Genomic DNA, 24,767 nt, shown 5'->3' on the forward strand with positions numbered 1-24,767 from the left:
TCTTGACAAAAGCCGGGTGCGCCTGGCACCTACTACCAAACCCTGTTCAAAAGCACTTATTTATTTTGTCCTGCACATTCACCCTCTGAATGGCACACAGACACAATGCATGTCTCAATTGTATGAAAGCTTCAACATCTTTCTTTAACCTGACTCCTCCCCTTCATCTTTAACCTGTCTCCTCCCCTTCATCTTTAACCTGTCTCCTCCCCTTCATCTTTAACCTGGTCTCCTCCCCTTCATCTTTAACCTGTCTCCTCCCCTTCATCTTTAACCTGTCTCCTCCCCTTCATCTTTAACCAGGTCTCCTCCCCTTCATCTTTAACCCGTCTCCTCCCCTTCATCTTTAACCAGGTCTCCTCCCCTTCATCTTTAACCTGGTCTCCTCCCCTTCATCTTTAACCTGTCTCCTCCCCTTCATCTTTAACCTGTCTCCTCCCCTTCATCTTTAACCTGGTCTCCTCCCCTTCATCTTTAACCTGGTCTCCTCCCCTTCATCTTTAACCCGTCTCCTCCCCTTCAGCTACACTAATTGAAGAGGATTTAACAAGTGACATCAATAAAGGATCATAGCATTCACCTGGTCAGTCTATGTTATGGAAAGAGCAGGTGTTCTTAATGTTTTGTACACTCAGTGTATATTCATTATTTCCCGGGTCAATGTTGTGACCAGTATGTACTGAATGTATGTATCATACAGTGAGAGAGCACTTCATTCATACTTATCAATGTGTCAATCCCTGATACTAATCAATGTGTTCTCGCTGTCGTCTTGTTTTCAGACACAGAAGCGGAGAGGAACGCACTGAAAGAGCATGTCTACCCCAAACTACGGGACTTCTGCAGAGAGAATTATGGGATTGAGTTCCAGGTAACATTAAACGGCCCTTTTTCCTCTTTGTCTGTCTTGCAGTGTAAGAAAGATGTTTTTTTAAACAACACCCAAGTGATGCTCAGGTTAACTCATAACCTTCAACCCCCTGTGGATATATCCGCAGAGCGGCGGATTTAGGGTCATGAAATATTGTGTGGATGAAAGGGGGGGGGGGGTTGTTTGCGGTTCGAGTAGAAGAAAGAAAAAAACAATACATAAAAAAAAATCAGGAATGTATCAATCTTGTGCAATTTATATCTATAGGCTACGTTGAGGTTTTTCTTAGATTATTTTTAGGCTTATTTGTTTTTATTTTTCGGCTGTCTGCCATTAAGCTTTAGGGCCTACCTTTACGCAAACCTAACAGCCAATTGCAAAAATGCTTTTGGGAACTAGCAGAAAAAGTTAACATTGATCCACGGATGCAATGTTAGAGTTTAATCCAATAGGAGGAAGGCAGTGGAATGGAGATTTGAAAATGAAGAGGGAGGCTCAGAACAGTAATGTTTGGGAAGGATTTTAAGGGGTAAAAGAGGATGATGGCGGTGCCTATTTTTATGTGTGATGATTGTGAGGCGCTAAACGAATTTAACAATCAAGATGGGGGACTACAAATAGGCCTATGGCACCTTAAGGGAACTGTAGCCTACTGTTCAGATGGGTTAAAATGGAAACTGAAATCTGGACACTGACTGAAGGTCTACAACCTCTCACATAGTCCTTATTAACTCCTGCGGAATTAAGCATTTCTTGCAGTAAAATGATACATGAAATGTACATTTTGACTCAGGAACAAGAGTGGATAAATATGATTTCTTCCTTTCAGCATCTTGACAGCATGCGAATGGGCAGTTAGGGACCGTCTGTAAAGTTGTTGTCTTTATCAGCGTCGTAAAAATCGTATAGTATTTCAAAGAAAACTCAAAACCTGTTTTTGCTTTGTCATTTTGGGGAATTGTGATGCCATTATGGGGTATTGTGTGTAGATTGATGAGGGGAAAGCATTTATTTAATCCATTTTAGAATAAGGCTGTAAAGTAACAAAATGTGGAAAAAGTCAAGAGGCCTGAATACTTTCAGAGGGCACTGTAGCATTTCAACCACGTAAAATATGCATCTGGGCCGAACTGAAGTCTTACCAGAAACATGACGGTTGTTTTCACAGTTTCTATTTACTTACTGGTCAAACTAAACTAACATTTAGCACAGAAAAAAAAAGCAGAGATGACAGAAATAAGAAGAAGCAGAGATGACAGAAATAAGCAGAGATGACAGAAATAAGCAGAGATGACAGAGAGAAGCAGAGATGACAGAAATAAGCAGAGATGACAGAAATAAGCAGAGATGACAGAAATAAGCAGAGATGACAGAGAGAAGCAGAGATGACAGAAATAAGCAGAGATGACAGAAATAAGCAGAGATGACAGAGAGAAGCAGAGATGACAGAGAGAAGCAGAGATGACAGAAATAAGCAGAGATGACAGAAAGAAGCAGAGATGACAGAAATAAGCAGAGATGACAGAAAGAAGCAGAGATGACAGAAATAAGCAGAGATGACAGAAATAAGCAGAGATGACAGAAAGAAGCAGAGATGACAGAAATAAGCAGAGATGACAGAAATAAGCAGAGATGACAGAGAACTTTACCGGCATAAACTACATTGAAGTATTCATTCTATCCTTTATGACATTATTCTGGTGAGCAAGGAATGATTTATTCTTCTAGGTCAACGTATTGACAGAAGAGAAGTCGCTTGTACCTACAGGAGTTAACATTATTTATAATAAGGGTTACATGGAGGAAATTGGACCTCTCTGAAATGAAAAGTCCCTCCTTTCAGCACAATATATTTTACCTAAATCCTCCCTGAACGTTTAAAATGTTTGACCCTCCCTATATACCCACAATAAAACTGTCACTTCATGGACAGACCGGAGCCTTAGACATGCAGTTTTAGAAAACTGGTCTTCGTCCTGTAAGCATTTACATGGAAAGCAGGAATTTTGAAAGCGCACAAGTGGTGGAGGCCAGAAGGTCGTGGGTCAGCAGACCACCGTCGACAAGAGTAGAGGTGGAAAAATATCCTTTATAGTCAAAGCAGATCCAAAAAGAAATAACCTTCTATAAACATTTCATGCAATTTTACATAATTTTACATATGAGCAGAATATTTTTTAATACCACACAAATGACTGGAATTACAGGCTAAGAATGGACAGAGAGACAAGTCTATGTGTCGTCTTATCCTATTGTTTCAATGCCAAATCAGTGTGTCTTGTTTTCAACAAAAATGTCACTGTTTGCACATAATTCAATCTGACATGTCATTAGGAATCTGAGCATGGTACTTTCAAAAGTTAGGTCTATCTTCCCACCCCAGACAGAGTAGGACCTACCTTTCCACCCCAGACAGAGTAGAACCTACCTTTCCACCCCAGACAGAGTAGAACCTACCTTTCCACCCCAGACAGAGTAGGACCTACCTTTCCACCCCAGACAGAGTAGGACCTACCTTTCCACCCCAGACAGAGTAGGCCTACCTTTCCACCCCAGACAGAGTAGGCCTACCTTTCCACCCCAGACAGAGTAGGACCTACCTTTCCACCCCAGACAGAGTAGACCTACCTTTCCACCCCAGACAGAGTAGGACCTACCTTTCCACCCCAGACAGAGTAGACCTACCTTTCCACCCCAGACAGAGTAGGCCTACCTTTCCACCCCAGACAGAGTAGGCCTACCTTTCCACCCAGACAGAGCAGACCTACCTTTCCACCCCAGACAGAGTAGACCTACCTTTCCACCCCAGACAGAGTAGGACCTACCTTTCCACCCCAGACAGAGTAGACCTACCTTTCCACCCCAGGCAGAGTAGGCCTACCTTTCCACCCCAGACAGAGTAGACCTACCTTTCCACCCCAGACAGAGTAGACCTACCTTTCCACCCCAGACAGAGCAGACCTACCTTTCCACCCCAGACAGAGTAGACCTACCTTTCCACCCCAGACAGAGTAGGACCTACCTTTCCACCCCAGACAGAGTAGGACCTACCTTTCCACCCCAGACAGAGTAGACCTACCTTTCCACCCCAGACAGAGTAGGCCTACCTTTCCACCCCAGACAGAGTAGACCTACCTTTCCACCCCAGACAGAGTAGACCTACCTTTCCACCCCAGACAGAGTAGACCTACCTTTCCACCCCAGACAGAGTAGGACCTACCTTCCCACCCCAGACAGAGCAGACCTACCTTTCCACCCCAGACAGAGTAGGACCTACCTTCCCACCCCAGACAGAGTAGGACCTACCTTTCCACCCCAGACAGAGCAGACTTTAACTGCTCTTCTTCCATGGTTTAACCCAACAAGAGAAGAGTTTCCCTAATAGCTGTCTGGGTTTAAACATATTCTGTTGTAAAGAAAGTACAAGTAGCTTAATCAATTGATAGTGACAGAATTAGCATACTTCTCTTTATTGGGCGGCAGGGTAGCCTAGTGGTTAGAGCGTTGGACTAGTAACCGAAAGGTTGCAAGTTCATATCCCCGAGCTGACAAGGTACAAGTCTGTCGTTCTGCCCCTGAACAGGCAGTTAACCCACTGTTCCTAGGCCGTCATTGAAAATAAGAATTTGTTCTTAACTGACTTGCCTAGTTAAATAAAGGTTAAATAAAATTGGAAAAAAATTGTCTCCTTGGCAACAGAAGGTTGTATCTCAGCCTCTGATAGATGAGCTATAGGAGGTTGTATCTCAGCCTCTGATAGATGAGCTATAGGAGGTTGTACCTCAGCCTCTGATAGATGAGCTATAGGAGGTTGTATCTCAGCCTCTGATAGATGAGCTACAGGAGGTTGTATCTCAGCCTCTGATAGATGAGCTACAGGAGGTTGTATCTCAGCCTCTGATAGATGGGCTATAGGAGGTTGTATCTCAGTCTCTGATAGATGAGCTATAGGAGGTTGTATCTCAGCCTCTGATAGATGAGCTATAGGAGGTTGTATCTCAGCCTCTGATAGATGAGCTATAGAAGGTTGTATCTCAGTCTCTGATAGATGAGCTATAGGAGGTTGTATCTCAGCCTCCACGTATCCATTTTGTAAATTTCGATCAATCCCTAATTATAGACAAGTTGACTATCAAATAGCCTACCGGAATGTCGGAAATTATAAGCAGAAACATCCAAATTAGGCAACAACAACAAAAAATGCACTCCCTGTCAAAATATCGTTACGCAATCTCTGACTGTAGCCTACAGCGCTTGTTCTACATTAGCAGGTTAGGGTTGGGTACAGCCCTCAGATTGTCACTTCATCACATCTAGTCAGGTGGTTGCTGATGGGTTATTAGCAATTGCTGGCAAACAAACAGCTGACCCGCGCACCACTAATATCCCCTCAAACCAGGCTTTCAATATTGATCGAAAAGAGGTTTAATATTATTTAAATCACTGTCTTGTCTGGCCCAATGATGAAAGCAGACGCAAACTCAGCAACATGCCTTGAAGGGTCCCACGAGTGAGCTGAACACAGGGGCCCTGTCTCTTTAAGGCAGACAGAAGGGCAGTAGAGATAAGGATGGATGGTGAATGCTGCAGGATATCTCTCTTTGATAAGTGTGTGCGTGTGTGTGTGTGTGTGTGTGTGTGTGTGTGTGTGTGTGTGTGTGTGTGTGTGTGTGTGTGTGTGTGTGTGTGTGTGTGTGTGTGTGTGTGTGTGTGTGTGTGTGTGTGTGTGTGTGTGTGTGTGTGTGTGTGTGTGTGTGTGCGTGTGTGCGTGTGTGCGTGCGTGCGTGCGTGCGTGTGTGTGTGTGTGCGTGCGTGTGTGTGTGTCTCTTCCCTTTGTTGTTTCTCCCTACCCTGAATGAATTAGCCCCATTTTCCCCATGGCTCTCACCGATCTGGGATCATTTACATTGCAAATGGCTGGTGTGGCACTGCGCAGAGAGATTTTATCAAAAGATGTTTGTTAAACAAATCCAGGAGAGCCCCTGGAGTAAAGACGCGGTCCGATTTTTCTGAGATTGTTCTTGGATGATTTGTCAAGCTTTTCCCTTTGATATCCGACGTGATGCTTTGTGGGGCCGAGTGACCTCAGAAATGGTTCCCGAAGTGCTACCAGCATGACTTCATGCAAATGACCTGCTGAGGCTGTATGGTTTGATAGTCAACAGCTCACCCTTTTGAAAGTACTAAACATTGAGTGTCCTGAAGCGTTGGGTGTGTTTTTTGTTAAACTACTAGGGTTGTCATTGATAGACACCTGAGTAAATCACAAGGCCTCTTCTCTGGAAAACATTACAATAGGGTGTGCTGGCTTTTGTTCCAGACCAGCAAGAAGACATTTGCCTGACGACTCAAACTGAATTCTGCTCTATGTCAGTCTGAGACTGTCCTTTGTGGCGTTGTACAAAACAACGTTATCAGCGATTGGATCATCTCGAACCAATCAGAGTATCAAAGCCAATGTATGTGGCCCAACCACATCGGTTTCTGGGACAAATCAGACGGTCTAGAACGTATTTCCATTCCAGTGTTTGGTTTTCGCTCGGCACGATGGGACCCATGTCGTTCAAAAACTTTTGACTCATCTGTCGATAGAACATCCTTCCCGAGAGTCTTGATGATCATCCAGGTGCTTTTTGGCAAACTGGAGTCCACTTTTTGGACGAGATGGGTCCCATTATGTCTGGCGAAAACCAAACCCTGCATTCCACAGTAAGAACCTGGTGGTGGTTCAGTAGCATGCTGGTGGTAGTGTGATGGTTTGAGGATGCTTTGCTGCCTCAGGACCTGGACGACTTGCCTTAATAGAAGGAACCATGAATTCTGCTCTGCATCAGAGAAATCAACAGGAGAATGTCAGGCCATCCGTCTGTGAGCTGAAGCTGGAGAGCAGCTGGGTCATGCAGCAAGACATTGATCCAAAACGCCAATCAGCAATCAGGGCTTAAACCACCCAGTTTATAATTTAAATGTTTCTATTTTCGACTATTTCTCTTCTTGTTTTTCATTGTTGGGGCCCGTTAGTGAGTATTTCACTGTTAGTCTACAACAGTTGTTTGAAAAGCATGTGACAAAGAAGAGGTGATTTGATTTGATTTGATATAAAGAAATAGAGATAGGCAACACTCCATTGGTGATGTTTCACTAATACAGGAAAAAAAACTGTTTGGTTCAGTAAAATAACCACTTGATACAGTAAAATAACTGTTTGATTCAGAAAAATAACCACTTGATTCGGTAAAATAACAGTTTGATTCAGTACAATAACGGTTTGATTCAGTACAATAACGGTTTGATTCAGTAAAATAACTGTTTGATTCAGTAAAATAACTGTTTGATTCAGTAAAATAACTGTTTGATTCAGTAAAATAACTGTTTTATTCAGAAAAATAACTGTGTGCTACAGTAAACATTTGTTTTGATAAAAGTGCTAATATCAGTAGGGCCACAGTCACACACACACACACACACACACACACACACACACACACACACACACACACACACACACACACACACACACACACACACACACACAGAAACACACACACTCATCAAACACACAAACACACACAATTAAACACATCCGTCACACACACACCCATCAAAACACACACTCCCGTCACCACAAGAGATGACAATTACAATCCCGCTACAGTTGTGGGATATTGTTTAACGGCTGTCATTCAAACGTCTCTAACAATACCAGCTACCGAGGAAAGAGACAGACGAGGTGAAACTCGATTTCAGATTGTGTTGGCTATTTAGGCACTCTGTGATGTAGTGGTTTTTGAAGTAGAGGAAATAAACTTGTCATTTTAGCTTTGTCGAAAACCCGAGAATATATCATTCGACACAAGGCGACGGCTTAAAAAAAAAAACATTTTCAGAGCTGAGCTATGTTTTCAGAATTATTTAAGCCTCTCAAAGTGTTTTCTAAAGAAGAAAGCACGTCAACGATGTATCTTGCCTCAAACCTGCTGAGCTGGAGGCTTGATATACAGACCTGCTTTGTTGTTCCAAGGAGTAATTTTAGTATAATTCTTTTAGTGCTTTCAAACACAAAACAAACACAATTCTAGGATCAAACGCTGCCAGACAGAAAAGGTGTAGGTTTCCTCATCTTCCCTTGTTTACCAACAGAGTTTCAGTTATGCTAAATCAAATTGTGCACCTCTAAGAGACGGGGGTTGGTGAAAAACTTGTTAAGTAGTTAGTAGAAAGCAGAACTGAAATTGAATGTGGATAGTCACGTACTGTATATTGTACACCTCTCTCTCTCTGTGTCTGTGTCTCTCTCTGTCTCTCTCTGTGTCTCTCTCTGTCTCTCTCCCTCTCCCTCTCTCTCTCTCGCTCTCTGTCTCTCGCTCTCTCACTCTCTCTCTCTTTTTCTCTCTCTCACTCTCTCTCACTCTCTCTCTCTCTGTCTCTCTCTCTCTCTGTCTCTCTCTCTCTGTCTCTCTTTCTCTCTCTGTCTCTCTCTCTCTGTGTCTCTCTCTGTCTCTCTCTCTCTCTCTCTGTCTCTCTCTCTCTCTGTCTCTCTCTCTCTCTCTGTCTCTCTCTCTCTCTGTCTCTCTCTGTCTCTCTCTCTCTGTTTCTCTCTCCATCCATCCCTCCCTTCCAATCTCTCATCTCTTGGCATTGCACCAGCGTCTCCGTTCACTTTCCTGGTGTCCCTTCCTAACTGCTATGACACCTCTCCTCTCCCCAGTCCTAAAACTCAAAAGGAAGAGTGGTATTATACAGCACCCAGACAATTCAAAACCAACCCCAAGATGATTTTCCTTTCCACCTTCGTCATTATAATACGGTAACACCATGTCTTTCCTGCGCTTACATCTTCATTCTGGACCTTAACATGATAAACTTCACCCATGGGTGAGCCAAAATGTCAGGGGTTTACCTTTAATTGGCCCTAAGTGTCAGCGACTGGCAAATAGTTGGATCTGTAACATTAGCGGCTGTCTGAGCCGGGTAATTGAGAGATATTTTGTGGTTCTCTACCTCCATCTCCCTCCAGGTTTCTTGTGGGATGTTAGAGTGTCTCCAGCTGTGATGAAACGTTTCTATTTTCACACTGAAGCGGGTTTGTTGTTGATTTAGATGTAAGAGCAGATGAGTTAATTGCAGCTCACATTGATACGCGTTTTAATCATATTAAATCGCATGCTTAGTAAAATACACCACACTATTGTTGCGTTGGTAATTGGTAGATCAACAGTCATTAGATATGAACTGTATTTCTGGAGGTGGCATTTATTTTTAAGTGTTATTTTGCCTCAGAGGGATTCTGTTGATTGTTCTTTTCATATTTTCTGCTTGATTTCATGCCCTTTTCCTTCCAGATATGGAGGCCTAATCCTCAGTTCTAATAGTCTAACATCCTATAAAGGAAAAAAAACTGGCTTATTTTGCACTTGACCTGCTGCGAGCAAACGCCTTTCAAGGGTAACAGCAAGCTGCTTAACTGAAGTTGCCTCGGTCTCTTATGTAAGCTGCCACAACCCCTGCTACCACACAGGGAGGGAGGGAGGGAGGGAGGGAGGGAGGGAGGGAGGGAGGGAGGGAGGGAGGGAGGGAGGGAGGGAGGGAGGGAGGGAGGGAGGGAGGGAGGGAGGGAGGGAGGGAGGGAGGGAGGGGGAGGGAGGGAGGGGTAGGGTGGCAAAATAAAAAACGTTCAATAAATCCCAGTTTAAGAATTCCCGGAATCAGAAGGGAATAAGCAGGAAGTCCAGGATCCTCCAAAACAGGATTCCTGGAAAACCAGGGAATTTATTGGAAGTTTCCGGAATTTTACAACCCTATACGGGGAGATGTATTGGTGCTTTTACATGATGTCTTCACTGTGTAAACGTTCCTTGGGATCTGAAAGGTACTATACAATGAAATATAAGTCATTGTTATCATTATGGCTAATGGCCAGGAGACGGACATTGAGGACTAGAGATATGACAGAGAGAGAAGTGGAGGGGGGAGGCACAGTGAGCAGGAAAGTCACAGAGAAATAGGAACTCTGCAGAATGATTGAAACCAAAAGCCAACGTGGAACATTCTCCATCTACAGTTTACAGGATTCTCTCTTTCATTCACCCCTTCGTCCTAATGCCCCTATCCAAACACCTCTACCAACTCTCAGAACTCCTGGAGAAAGTGTCACTATGTTTTCCTCCGTCCTCCTCCTCATCCCTCCATCTCTATCTATCCATTCCCTTCTTCTCTCCGAGCCACACATCAGAGTCTGTGGGTTGGAGTGTGGGGGGGGAGAACGAGATGACTAATGTCTTCATTTGAGTTTAATTACTGGGCCTCTGTCGAATCCCCCGCCTACCGTACAATGTTCTGTTACACCTCTCCATTCTCCCATCAACACAGGGCCTTTATGAGCTCATGAGCCCCGCCCCCCATGCCAAATAAGGAGTCTGAGTCCGTTATGAAATGGTGCTGTATTGAGGGGTTCCGTGATATTAAGTGATGCAGTTTATTAGTGTACCTAATAAGTCTTGATGGATTCATCTCAGCCCGTTCTCTTTGTTGTTGTTGCGTTGGTTGTGCTGTTTATCGCAGTAGGCTTTGATTGTAGGATTTTGTCTTTGTTTATGTGGCTGTTACACTACACATTTGATTATTGCACGAAGCGAGTAAAATACTATTGAGTATAACCTTTTTAATGGAACAACACTGTACCGTGTTGGGGAAAAAAGAGGTAGTCAATGGCAACGTAAAGGGGTATAAACACCACTCACTGTAGTGATGCCCTGTAAGGTATGTCCATTACACCATTAGTTAAAGGTACTGTACATAATTGAACCCTTGCAGTCCATACCTCAAAAGTGGCAAAAGGTTTGCTTTTTTAGGGTACATCCACAGTGACATTTATTCCTTTTAAGATAAATTTAAATAAAATATTATCTTCTCTACATAGCTGCACAAAGATGTTTTGAGTAGGGAGGTGTAAATAGAAATGAATTTGACTAAATGATATAATTACTCCTGTCTATACAGAAAATATAGAAAGTCCTTCGGAATACTTCTTACGGAGAGCATGACTTAGCCACAGACCATGTTTAGCTTCTCTTAACGCTGCGGATTGTTTACAAAAAATTACAAATGAAAGCGTGTAGGTCTACATACCTAGTTGGGAAGCCTGTGATTTGGACAGTGTGCGTGGTAATGGGCCTAGCTGATTATCGAGATACGTTTGTCAGTGGGAAAAGTGTCTAAAATATGTGTGATTATAATGTGTCTTCAGTATCATTCTGACATGTTGGGACAAGAAGAACGGGATGTGGTGGTGAAGATATTGGCTCTTCTCTCTCCACAAAAAAAAAGCTGAGCTGTCTCCCACCACTGATTCCACATTCATACGTTTATTGTCTTAATTGTTTGCCCTTTGATCGTTTATTGTTGATCAATTCCCCCGTTACACATGATGTCACCAGTAGTAAAAATAACCAGTTAATCCCCGTCGTTTGGTTACATACATTTTCTGTTAATTCGTGGATTAATGAAGCCTACAGTCATTTACGCTGAAGTCAGATCGGAAACATTGTTTGCACAACCTGCTACATTTGTGAGAAACACGTTTTTTGTTGTTTCACACCATCATTTATGAGTTTCGTACATGTTTTCCATTGTATTTGTTTTGAAGTGCTTCATGTGAGCAATGAAAGAAGAAAAAAAAAGTTGCCATTGTGATTGATAATATTTCCTCACAGTATTTGAAAGATCTTTCCAGCACTCTCTCCCTCGATAATCAGCAGGCCTCGGTGAAAAAGAGGAAACTATCATGCTCTGAGAATCCTATATATCCAGTGGAAATATCTTAAAATACCTGAACACATTTTCATTTGCGCAAAAACAGCTGTGTCTGTCCAGAACTCACTGGCGCAGGAAACTCTGAGGCCCCCGAATAGCCTTGTTGATACAATGTTGTAAGTTTGCAAGCCACAGCTTAGGGCTGGACCTTGATATATACAGGCATTGGGCTGGACCTTGATATATACAGGCATTGGGCTGGACCTTGATATATACAGGCATTGGGCTGGACCTTCATATATACAGGCATTGGGCTGGACCTTGATATATACAGGCATTGGGCTGGACCTTGATATATACAGGCATTGGGCTGGACCTTCATATATACAGGCATTGGGCTGGACCTCGATATATACAGGCATTGGGCTGGACCTTGATATATACAGGCATTGGGCTGGACCTTGATATATACAGGCATTGGGCTGGACCTTGATATATACAGGCATTGGGCTGGACCTTGATATATACAGGCATTGGGCTGGACCTCGATATATACAGGCATTGGGCTGGACCTTGATATATACAGGCATTGGGCTGGACCTTGATATATACAGGCATTGGGCTGGACCTCGATATATACAGGCATTGGGCTGGACCTTGATATATACAGGCATTGGGCTGGACCTTGATATATACAGGCATTGGGCTGGACCTTCATATATACAGGCATTGGGCTGGACCTTGATATATACAGGCATTGGGCTGGACCTTGATATATACAGGCATTGGGCTGGACCTTCATATATACAGGCATTGGGCTGGACCTTGATATATACAGGCATTGGGCTGGACCTTGATATATACAGGCATTGGGCTGGACCTTCATATATACAGGCATTGGGCTGGACCTTCATATATACAGGCATTGGGCTGGACCTTCATATATACAGGCATTGGGCTGGACCTTCATATATACAGGCATTGGGCTGGACCTTCATATATACAGGCATTGGGCTGGACCTTGATATATACAGGCATTGGGCTGGACCTTCATATATACAGGTATTGGGCTGGACCTTGATATATACAGGCATTGGGCTGGACCTTCATATATACAGGCATTGGGCTGGACCTTGATATATACAGGCATTGGGCTGGACCTTGATATATACAGGCATTGGGCTGGACCTTGATATATACAGGCATTGGGCTGGACCTTCATATATACAGGCATTGGGCTGGACCTTGATATATACAGGCATTGGGCTGGACCTTGATATATACAGGCATTGGGCTGGACCTTCATATATACAGGCATTGGGCTGGACCTTGATATATACAGGCATTGGGCTGGACCTTGATATATACAGGCATTGGGCTGGACCTTGATATATACAGGCATTGGGCTGGACCTTGATATATACAGGCATTGGGCTGGACCTTGATATATACAGGCATTGGGCTGGACCTTGATATATACAGGCATTGGGCTGGACCTTCATATATACAGGCATTGGGCTGGACCTTGATATATACAGGCATTGGGCTGGACCTTCATATATACAGGCATTGGGCTGGACCTTGATATATACAGGCATTGGGCTGGACCTTGATATATACAGGCAATGGGCTGGACCTTGATATATACAGGCATTGGGCTGGACCTTGATATATACAGGCATTGGGCTGGACCTTGATATATACAGGCATTGGGCTGGACCTTCATATGGCCAGAAGCAGGTCTTTGACATGGCAAGAAGAAGACCTTTAACATGGCCAGAAGCAGACCTTTGACATGGCCAGAAGCAGGCCGTTGACATGGCTAGAAGCAGGCCTTTAACATGGCCAGAAACAGACCTTTGACATGGCCAGAAGCAGGCCGTTGACATGGCTAGAAGCAGGCCTTTAACATGGCCAGAAGCAGACCTTTGACATGGCCAGAAGCAGGCCGTTGATATGGCCAGAAGCAGACCTTTGACATGGCCAGAAGCAGACCTTTGACATGGCCAGAAGCAGGCCGTTGACATGGCCAGAAGCAGACCTTTGACATGGCCAGAAGCAGGCCATTGACATGGCCAGAAGCAGGCCTTTAACATGGGCAGAAGCAGGCCTTTAACATGGCCAGAAGCAGGCCTTTAACATGGCCAGAAGCAGGCCTTTAACATGGGCAGAAGCTGGCCTTTAACATGGCCAGAAGCAGGCCTTTAACATGGCCAGAAGCAGACCTTTAACATGGCCAGAAGCAGGCCTTTAACATGGCCAGAAGCAGGCCTTTAACATGGACAGAAGCAGGCCTTTAACATGGGCAGAAGCAAGCCTTTAACATGGCCAGAAGCAGGCCTTTGACATGGCCAGAAGCAGGCCTTTAACATGGGCAGAAGCAGGCCTTTAACATGGGCAGAAGCAGGGCTTTAACACGGCCAGATGCAGGCCTTTAACATGGGCAGAAGCAGGCCTTTAACATGGGCAGAAGCAGGTCTTTGACATGGCCAGAAGCAGACCTTTGACATGGCCAGAAGCAGGCCGTTGACATGGCCAGAAGCAGGCCGTTGACATGGCCAGAAGCAGACCTTTGACATGCCCAGAAGCAGGCCGTTGACATGGCCAGAAGCAGACCTTTGACATGGCCAGAAGCAGACCTTTGACATGGCCAGAAGCAGGCCGTTGACATGGCCAGAAGCAGGCCTTTAACATGGTCAGAAGCAGGCCTTTAACATGGGCAGAAGCAGGCCTTTAACATGGGCAGAAGCAGGGCTTTAACATGGCCAGATGCAGGCCTTTAACATGGGCAGAAGCAGGCCTTTAACATGGGCAGAAGCAGGTCTTTGACATGGCCAGAAGCAGACCTTTGACATGGCCAGAAGCAGGCCGTTGACATGGCCAGAAGCAGTCCGTTGACATGGCCAGAAGCAGACCTTTGACATGCCCAGAAGCAGGCCGTTGACATGGCCAGAAGCAGACCTTTGACATGGCCAGAAGCAGACCTTTGACATGGCCAGAAGCAGGCCGTTGACATGGCCAGAAGCAGGCCTTTAACATGGCCAAAAGCAGGCCTTTAACATGGGCAGAAGCATGCCGTTGACATGGCCAGAAGCAGGCCTTTAACATGGCCAGAAGCAGACCTTTGACATGGCCAGAAGCAGGCCTTTAACATGGCCAGAAGCAGACCTTTGACATGGCCAGAAGCAGGCCGTTGACATGGCCAGAAGCAGACCGTTGACATGGCCAGAAGCAGGCCTTTAACATGGGCAGAAGCAGGACGTTGACATGGCCAGAAGCAGGCCTTTAACATGGCCAGAAGCAGACCTTTGACATGGCCAGAAGCAGGCCGTTGACATGGCCAGAAGCAGGCCTTTAACATGGGCAGAAGCAGGCCTTTAACATGGGCAGACGCAGACCTTTAACATGGGCAGAAGCAGGGCTTTAACATTGGCAGAAGCAGGCCTTTAACATGGGCAGAAGCAGGGCTTTAACATGGGCAGAAGCAGGGCTTTAACATGGCCAGAAGCAGGCCTTTAACATTGGCAGAAGCAGGCCTTTAACATGGGCAGAAGCAGGGCTTTAACATGGCCAGAAGCAGGCCTTTAACATTGGCAGAAGCAGTCCTTTAACATGGGCAGAAGCAGGGCTTTAACGATGGCCAGAAGCAGGGCTTTAACATGGCCAGAAGCAGACCTTTAACATGGGCAGAAGCAGGCCTTTAACATGGCCAGAAGCAGGCCTTTAACATGGCCAGAAGCAGGCATTTAACATGGCCAAAAGCAGGCCTTTAACATGGGCAGAAGCATGCCGTTGACATGGCCAGAAGCAGGCCTTTAACATGGCCAGAAGCAGACCTTTGACATGGCCAGAAGCAGGCCGTTGACATGGCCAGAAGCAGACCTTTGACATGGCCAGAAGCAGGCCGTTGACATGGCAAGAAGCAGGCCTTTAACATGGGCAGAAGCAGGCCTTTAACATGGGCAGAAGCAGGACGTTGACATGGCCAGAAGCAGGCCTTTAACATGGCCAGAAGCAGACCTTTGACATGGCCAGAAGCAGGCTGTTGACATGGCCAGAAGCAGGCCTTTAACATGGGCAGAAGCAGGCCTTTAGCATGGCCAGAAGCAGGGCTTTAACATGGGCAGAAGCAGGCCTTTAACATGGGCAGAAGCAGACCTTTAACATGGGCAGAACCAGGGCTTTAACATTGGCAGAAGCAGGCCTTTAACATGGGCAGAAGCAGGGCTTTAACATGGGCAGAAGCAGGGCTTTAACATGGCCAGAAGCAGGCCTTTAACATTGGCAGAAGCAGGCCTTTAACATGGGCAGAAGCAGGGCTTTAACATGGCCAGAAGCAGGCCTTTAACATTGGCAGAAGCAGGCCTTTAACATGGGCAGAAGCAGGGCTTTAACATGGCCAGAAGCAGGCCTTTAACATGGCCAGAAGCAGGCCTTTAACATGGGCAGAAGCAGGCCTTTAACATGGCCAGAAGCAGGGCTTTAACATGGCCAGAAGCAGACCTTTAACATGGGCAGAAGCAGGGCTACAACATGGCCAGAAGCAGGCCTTTAACATGGCCAGAAGCAGGGCTTTAACATGGCCAGAAGCAGGCCATTGACATGGGCAGAAGCAGGGCTTTAACATGGCCAGAAGCAGGCCTTTAACGTGGGCAGAAGCAGACCTGCGATATTGTTCACATTCCCTTTTCACCAAGTTTAGAATTATAAACTAATAGAAAACAGAAGTGAAGAACTAATTGTGAGCACTGCATGGATCACATAGCAGCGGGTATGAATAAAAATAACCATAGACCACTTAAACTGATACAGGAATGTAGGAGAATAAAACACAATAGATCTGGTAAAAGATAATACAAAGAAAAAACAACCGTTCTTTTGTATTTTTTTGTACCATCTTTGAAATGCCAGAAAAAGGCCATAATGTAATATTCCAGCCCAGGTGCAATTTAGATTTTGGCCACTAGATGGCAGCAGTGGATGTGCAAAGTGTTCAATTGAGCCAGTGAACCATTGCATTTCTGTTCAAAAGTTTGTATCAAGACTGCCCAAATGTGCCTAATACTAATAGTACTAATCAATTTTCACGTTCAAAATTGTACACTCTTCTCAAACAAAAGCATGGTATTCACTGTAATAGCTACTGTAAATTAGACACTACAGTTTGATTAACAAGAATTTAAGCTTTCTGGCAATATCAGATGTCTGTGTCCTGGGAACTTTTCTTGTCACTTACAACCTCATGCTAATCGCATTAGCTTCCGTTAGCTAAACCGTCCCGTTGGAAGGAACACTGATCCCGAAAAAGTTTTAAGAGGTTTTTAAACTGCTAACGGATTGTTCTCTCTCCCCAGCTGTACCGCTCATAGCCTGCATGTCCTCTACAACCCAGACAATGAACACGGGCTAGACTCCAGCCCTTCCTGCCAATCATGTAGAAGATAGCTCCCCAGAGAGCTGTCAGTCAAACAGAAGGCCCCACCCACACTCTGTTTGCAGGGGATTATTAGGCCTGTCAGTTCTGTTATGCTCACTGCCAATGTGTCAGTCAAAGTGACTGTTTCCTCCTTTGCTTGGCTTTCTGACAAGTCTGCTGACCATGATGGCAATCCTGAGCAGATAAATCGTAAATCGTTCTGGCTTCTCCGCCCTGTTCCCTGTTGCTCCTCCAACAGGTACAGTGAGATGAAATGGGTCAAAGGACAGTTGATACCTGAAAACACCGAAGGGGATAGTTTAGTGACAATACTTTCCCATGACTGTCCCCTTGTACTGTGCACCCTCCCCCCCTCCTCATAGAATTCAAAATCATGTTTACAACTACAAATAACAATAACTGTAGTGACCAATGATTCGGTAGCGAAACTGGGTTTATAAACGTCGACATCGACTTCATCACTTCCACATGCTTTGATGTGTCAGAGTCGATGTCACGCAGGGCTACTGACCAGAAGGCTGAGGGTTCACCGACCACCACAGACGAGCTCACACTCTCCCCGCCTGTTTCATCAGATCACAGCTGTCTGCAGACAATGATCAGCTCGGGGGAAATCTGAGTTTCAACATTTCGATGCAATATTTATAATTATATAAAATATATGCAACAATATGTTTTGTAACAGATTTCTCTGTTCATCAAATGGCTGCTGCACAGTTTGGATGCTGGAATGATATTCTCGGGTGGAACGCGCGCGAGTAGCCTACAGGATATATTTTTGAAGTAGACTAATCAGATTAAAACATTGTGACTGCCTGGTTGTGTTCATGCCACATATAAAAGGTAACACATTTTTAAAGGTACATTTCGGGTATATTGAAATGTTAGGCTCTAAATGCGTGTTAAGCTTTCCTGAATAACCAGGCCTGCTGGGAGCATATGTGGCCACATTATTATAGGACGACTTGGGAGAACGATGATCTGCAACAGACAGCAAATCTCCGTATCAGAAGTTAAAAAATACATCCAGACTGGCTTGCTACTCTGCCTTTCTAGACCTTTCTAAATGGAATTTGTTTGTTTTTTTCACCCGTTATTCAAATCACATTTTCACTGCAGCCAATTGATCCACCTCCCACTGTTAGCCTATTGGAGACCTGAACAATTGATCCACCTACCACTGTTAGCCTATTGGAGACCTGGACAATTGATCCACCTACCACTGTTAGCCTATTGGAGACCTGAACAATTGATCCACCTACCACTGTTAGCCTATTGGAGACCTGGACAATTGATCCACCTACCACTGTTAGCCTATTGGAGACCTGAACAATTGATCCACCTACCACTGTTAGCCTATTGGAGACCTGAACAATTGATCCACCTACCACTGTTAGCCAATTGGAGACCTGAACAATTGATCCACCTACCACTGTTAGCCTATTGGAGACCTGAACAATTGATCCACCTACCACTGTTAGCCTATTGGAGACCTGGACAATTGATCCACCTACCACTGTTAGCCTATTGGAGACCTGGACAATTGATCCACCTACCACTGTTAGCCTATTGGAGACCTGGACAATTGATCCACCTACCACTGTTAGCCTATTGGAGACCTGAACAATTGATCCACCTACCACTGTTAGGCTATTGGAGACCTGAACAATTGATCCACCTACCACTGTTAGCCTATTGGAGACCTGGACAATTGATCCACCTACCACTGTTAGCCTATTGGAGACCTGGACAATTGATCCACCTACCACTGTTAGCCTATTGGAGACCTGAACAATTGATCCACCTACCACTGTTAGCCTATTGGAGACCTGGACAATTGATCCACCTCCCAATGTTAGCCTATTGGAGACCTGGACAATAGATCCACCTCCCACTGTTAGCCTATTGGAGACCTGGACAATTGATCCACCTACCACTGTTAGCCTATTGGAGACCTGGACAATTGATCCACCTACCACTGTTAGCCTATTGGAGACCTGGACAATTGATCCACCTCCCAATGTTAGCCTATTGGAGACCTGGACAAATGATCCACCTACCACTGTTAGCCTATTGGAGACCTGGACAATTGATCCACCTACCACTGTTAGCCTATTGGAGACCTGAACAATTGATCCACCTACCACTGTTAGCCTATTGGAGACCTGAACAATTGATCCACCTACCACTGTTAGCCTATTGGAGACCTGAACAATTGATCCACCTACCACTGTTAGCCTATTGGAGACCTGAACAATTGATCCACCTACCACTGTTAGCCTATTGGAGACCTGGACAATTGATCCACCTACCACTGTTAGCCTATTGGAGACCTGGACAATTGATCCACCTACCACTGTTAGCCTATTGGAGACCTGGACAATTGATCCACCTACCACTGTTAGCCTATTGGAGACCTGGACAATTGATCCACCTACCACTGTTAGCCTATTGGAGACCTGAACAATTGATCCACCTACCACTGTTAGCCTATTGGAGACCTGGACAATTGATCCACCTCCCAATGTTAGCCTATTGGAGACCTGGACAATAGATCCACCTCCCACTGTTAGCCAATTGGAGACCTGGACAATTGATCCACCTACCACTGTTAGCCTATTGGAGACCTGGACAATTGATCCACCTACCACTGTTAGCCTATTGGAGACCTGGACAATTGGTCCACCTACCACTGTTAGCCTATTGGAGACCTGGACAATTGATCCACCTACCACTGTTGTCACTATGAATGGTGGACAGACAGACAGACTGGTATACTATATTGTCACTGTGAATGGTGGATAGACAGACAGACTGGTAGACTATATTGTCACTATGAATGGTGGATAGACAGACAGACTGGTAGACTATATTGTCACTATGAATGGTGGATAGACAGACAGACTGGTAGACTATAGTGTCACTAGGAATGGTGGATAGACAGACAGACTGGTAGACTATATTGTCACTGTGAATGGTGGATAGACAGACAGACTGGTAGACTATAGTGTCACTATGAATGGTGGACAGACAGACTGGTCGCCGACACTGAGGTTACCAAATATTAGGAACACATTCCTCATATTGAGTTGCACCCTAAGAACTCCCATTTTAGTCTCCGACCTATTTCCTTGTCTTCAAATGTCACAAGCGAACATCCCTAATAACCATTACTCATCGTTAAGGTGTACCCATACTGCCCTATGAATGCATGCCAACAGAGGGAACCCTGGGAAATGTAGGCCAACAGAGGGAACCCAGGGCCAACAGAGGGAACCCTGGGAAATGTAGGCCAACAGAGGGAACCCTGGGAAATGTAGGCCAACAGAGGGAACCCAGGACCAACAGAGGGAGCCCAGGGCCAACAGAAGGAACCCTGGGAAATGTAGGCCAACAGAGGGAACCCAGGTTCAACAAAGGGAACCCTGGGAAATGTAGGTCAACAGAGGGAACCCAGGGCCAACAGAGGGAACCCTGGGAAATGTAGGCCAACAGAGGGAACCCTGGGAAATGTAGGCCAACAGAGGGAACCCTGGAAAATGTAGGCCAACAGAGGGAACCCTGGGAAATGTAGGCCAACAGAGGGAACCCTGGGAAATGTAGACCAACAGAGGAAAGCCAGAGAGTCCAGCATGCTCTCAGAGGCTGGGTTTGTCCTGCTTCTAAGGGGCGGCGACAGCAGCAACTTGGCATGGACACACTCATTTATGTGTCTCTCTCTTTCGTTCTCTCTGTCCGGAGGAGATTTCCCCTGTGCCGTGTTTGCACTTAGAATTATATGCGTCAGCTACACTGAATTTGACAAATGTGTCAGGAGATCTCCCCCCTGTCGAAGCCAACACAGGTACACACACACACACGCACGCACACACACACACACACACACAGAGGCCTTCTGTCGCTCTCCATTCTGCCTGTCCTCATCGCCCCTAGTGAGTGGTATCTTAGACATAGTGAGAGTGTTTGAGAGCCAGGTGGGCACTGTTCAGTTTGTGTGTGTGTGTGTGTGTGTGTGTGTGTGTGTGTGTGTGTGTGTGTGTGTGTGTGTGTGTGTGTGTGTGTGTGTGTGTGTGTGTGTGTGTGTGTGTGTGTGTGTGTGTGTGTGTGTGTGTGTGTGTGTGTGTGTGTGTATGTGTGTGTGTGTGTGCGTGTGTGCGTGTGTGTGTGTAAACCTCCTGCTTGGTCCATGCTCTAAGTCTGCTGTTCTCCACAGCAACAACATCTCTAATGTCCACCATGGAAAAACATAGCTATTATTTTCCCTTTTCTTCTGTGGGCTGTTTTCTGTTCAAAACAACTGTCTGGATGGGAATATGTCTATATGAACCTAATCTACACTACTACTGTCTGGATGGGAATATGTCTATATGAACCTAATCTACACTACTACTGTCTGGATGGGAATATGTCTATATGAACCTAATCTACACTACTACTGTCTGGGTGGGAATATGTCTATATGAACCTAATCTACACTACTACTGTCTGAATGGGAATATGTCTATATGAACCTAATCTACACTACTACTGTCTGGATGGGAGTATGTCTATATGAACCTAATCTACACTACTACTGTCTGGATGGGAGTATGTCTATATGAACCTAATCTACACTACTACTGTCTGGATGGGAATATGTCTATATGAACCTAATCTACACTACTACTGTCTGGATGGGAATATGTCTATATGAACCTCATCTACACTACTACTGATTGTTCCAAATGATTACTGGTACTAGGACCTTTGACCTTATGAATAGGAAACGTAATGTTTACTGTATATGCATTCATTATTTATGGAATGCCTATTGTTCATTTGTTCTTTTGTAGGTGGTGGACCTGTACTGGGGGATGGACCCAGAGGAGTGGGACAGTCCAGACCTGCAGCGTCTCAGGATGAAGTTACTAGAGGACTGTCTCCAGACGTCCGCAGGCCCATGTTTTGTTGTGGGTATTATGACACGTAAATGATCCTTTATAAGCCTTCATAACCATCCTGTTCATTACACAACGCTGAGATGTTCATTTGACTGTTTTGAATTTGTGTTGTAACGCGGTAGTTTGTTGACTCGATGGATGTTCCTTCTTCTGCCTGTCTGTATGTCCAGTCACCCATCCACCCCTCCATCCATCCAACCATCCATCCATCCATCCACCCCTCCATCCATCCACCCATCCACCCATCCTTCCATCCATCCATCCATCCATATCCATCCATCCACGCATCCATCAAATTATTTAAGACTTTCTGCTCTCAGTTCGGTACGTTCAGTTTCAACAGATTGTTGGTTCGGAACCTATTGGTTTGGAACCTGTTGGTTCGGAACCTGTTGTTTCGGAACCTGTTGGTTCGGAACCTGTTGGTTCGGAACCTGTTGGTTTACTGTGTAGAGAGATCAATATGATGACAGATGGGCTCAGGTTGTGTGGGTTATCAATTCTAGCTCTTCTAGATCATACCAGGTCAGAGGAGGTAAAGACCCATTTTGATGGAGGGCATGAGATTGTAATTGGTGTCAGAGCTCAGAGAGAGAGAGAGAGGTGATAGGATAGTGGATAGGAGCCTTGTCCCAGGGAGTCTGATATTGTAATTAGGGTCAAAGGTCAGAGAGAGAAAGGTGTCTATCCTTTTACCCCCCCCCCCCTTCATTTACATATCTTCATATCTCTGTCCACCCAACCATCTATCTCTTTCTGCATCTTTCTCTTTCTATATCTTTCTCTTTCTGCATCTATCTCTTTCTGCATCTTTCTCTTTCTACATATATCTCTTTCAGCATCTCTCTTTCTGCATCTTTCTCTTTCTGCATCTTTCTCTTTCTACATATATCTCTTTCTGCATCTCTCTTTCTGCATCTCTCTCTTTCTGCAGCTTTCTCTTTCTGCATCTTTCTCTTTCTGCATCTATCTCTTTCTGCATCTATTTCTTTCTGCATCTCTCTTTCTGCATCTTTCTCTTTCTGCAACTATCTCTTTCTGCATCTCCCTCTTTCTGCATCTCTCTTTCTGCATCTCTCTCTTTCTGCATCTCTCTCTTTCTGCATCTCTCTCTTTCTGCATCTCTTTTTCTGCATCTCTCTCTTTCTGCATCTCTCTCCTTCTGCATCTTTCTCTTTCTGCATCTATCTCTTTCTGCATCTATTTCTTTCTGCATCTCTCTTTCTGCATCTTTCTCTTTCTGCAACTATCTCTTTCTGCATCTCCCTCTTTCTGCATCTCTCTTTCTGCATCTTTCTCTTTCTACATCTCTTTTTCTGCATCTCTCTCTTTCTGCATCTTTCTCTTTCTGCATCTATCTCTTTCTACATCTCTCTCTTTCTGCATAGTTACTCATAAGCCCAACCCCACACACACGATTGACAGCTTGCCTTGTGGATGAGCTATTGCACTTATCCCACTGGTAGTGAAAAGGAAGGTTATTTCATAGCTCTGGTTTTTACAAGGTGGCACACTAACTGTGTTGGGAGGCCCAGCTCTTCAGCTCCAATCAGCACTGTATAAACACTCATACACACCACAGCAGTGTGTACACACACACGCAGACACACACATACACACCCACAACAATAGTTTGTACACACACACATACACACCCACACAGGGTAGTTTGTACACTCACACACACACACACACACACACACACACACACACACACACACACACACACACACACACACACACATACACACCCACACAGGGTAGTTTGTACACTCACACACACACACACACACACACACACACACACACACACACACACACACACACACATACACATACACATACACACTACAACCCTCTTGAATTATGATCCCAGCCCCTCCTCCCAATCTGTCTCTCTGCAGATGAATGTTTTATGATGTATTAAAATCCTCTCACAGTTAACGGGTTATCATCGCTGAGTTAGTGTACCAATTTAGATCAGTGTCTACCCTAAGGACCCAGCCCTGCCCTAGCTTGTACCTTCCACACACACAGAGAGAGAGAGAGCGAGAGAGAGAGAGAGAGAGAGAGAGAGAGAGAGAGAGAGAGAGAGAGAGAGAGAGAGAGAGAGAGAGAGAGAGAGAGAGAGAGACATTTATAGATGTGAAAGCTTGACAGCTGTTGTCCCTTGGTTCTTGTGATAATGTTGGCAAGAGCCATATTTTCTCTCCTCTGAAGAGACTGACTGATACACTTTCTTTGATCAGTGGCGTAGTTGGAGCGGTGGTTGACAGTTCTGGGTTCTATTTGTTGACTCATTTGTCTCCCAAGAACGATTTGAGTTGATTCTTTTTCTTGTTACTTTGAGTCTGACAAGTGAAAAGCTGATGACCTAAAAGCTGAAGACCTAAAGGCTGAAGACCTAAAGGCTGAAGACCTAAAAGCTGAATACCTAAAGGCTGAAGACCCTAAAAGCTGAAGACCTAAAAGCTGAAGCCATAAAAGCTGAAGACCCTAAAAGCTGATGACCCTAAAAGCTGATGACCTAAAAGCTGATGACCTAAAAGCTGAAGACCTAAAAGCTGAAGACCCTAAAAGCTGATGACCTAAAGACTGATGACCTAAAGACTGATGACCTAAAGACTGAAGACCTAAAAGCTGAAGACCCTAAAAGCTGATGACCTAAAAGCTGATTACCTAAAGACTGATGACCTAAAGACCTAAGGACTGAAGACCTAAAACCTGAAGGCATAAAAGCTGAAGACCCTAAAAGCTGAAGACCTGA

The 24,767-nt window shown here is 44.9% G+C and overlaps 1 protein-coding gene across 1 annotated transcript in view; it reads left to right on the plus strand.

Moving 5' to 3' along the window:
- LOC135515392 (NACHT and WD repeat domain-containing protein 2) overlaps positions 1-24,767 on the plus strand; it is an 80,686-nt gene that overhangs the window by 27,123 nt on the left and 28,796 nt on the right. The window contains exons 2-3 of the mRNA XM_064939063.1: positions 783-871; positions 21,893-22,009. Of these exons, the coding sequence (XP_064795135.1) occupies positions 783-871; positions 21,893-22,009 (206 nt within the window). The remainder of the gene's footprint in view (positions 1-782; positions 872-21,892; positions 22,010-24,767) is intronic.

The sequence above is a fragment of the Oncorhynchus masou genome, chromosome 27 (assembly GCF_036934945.1).
Source record: "Oncorhynchus masou masou isolate Uvic2021 chromosome 27, UVic_Omas_1.1, whole genome shotgun sequence".
NCBI lineage: Eukaryota > Metazoa > Chordata > Actinopteri > Salmoniformes > Salmonidae > Oncorhynchus > Oncorhynchus masou.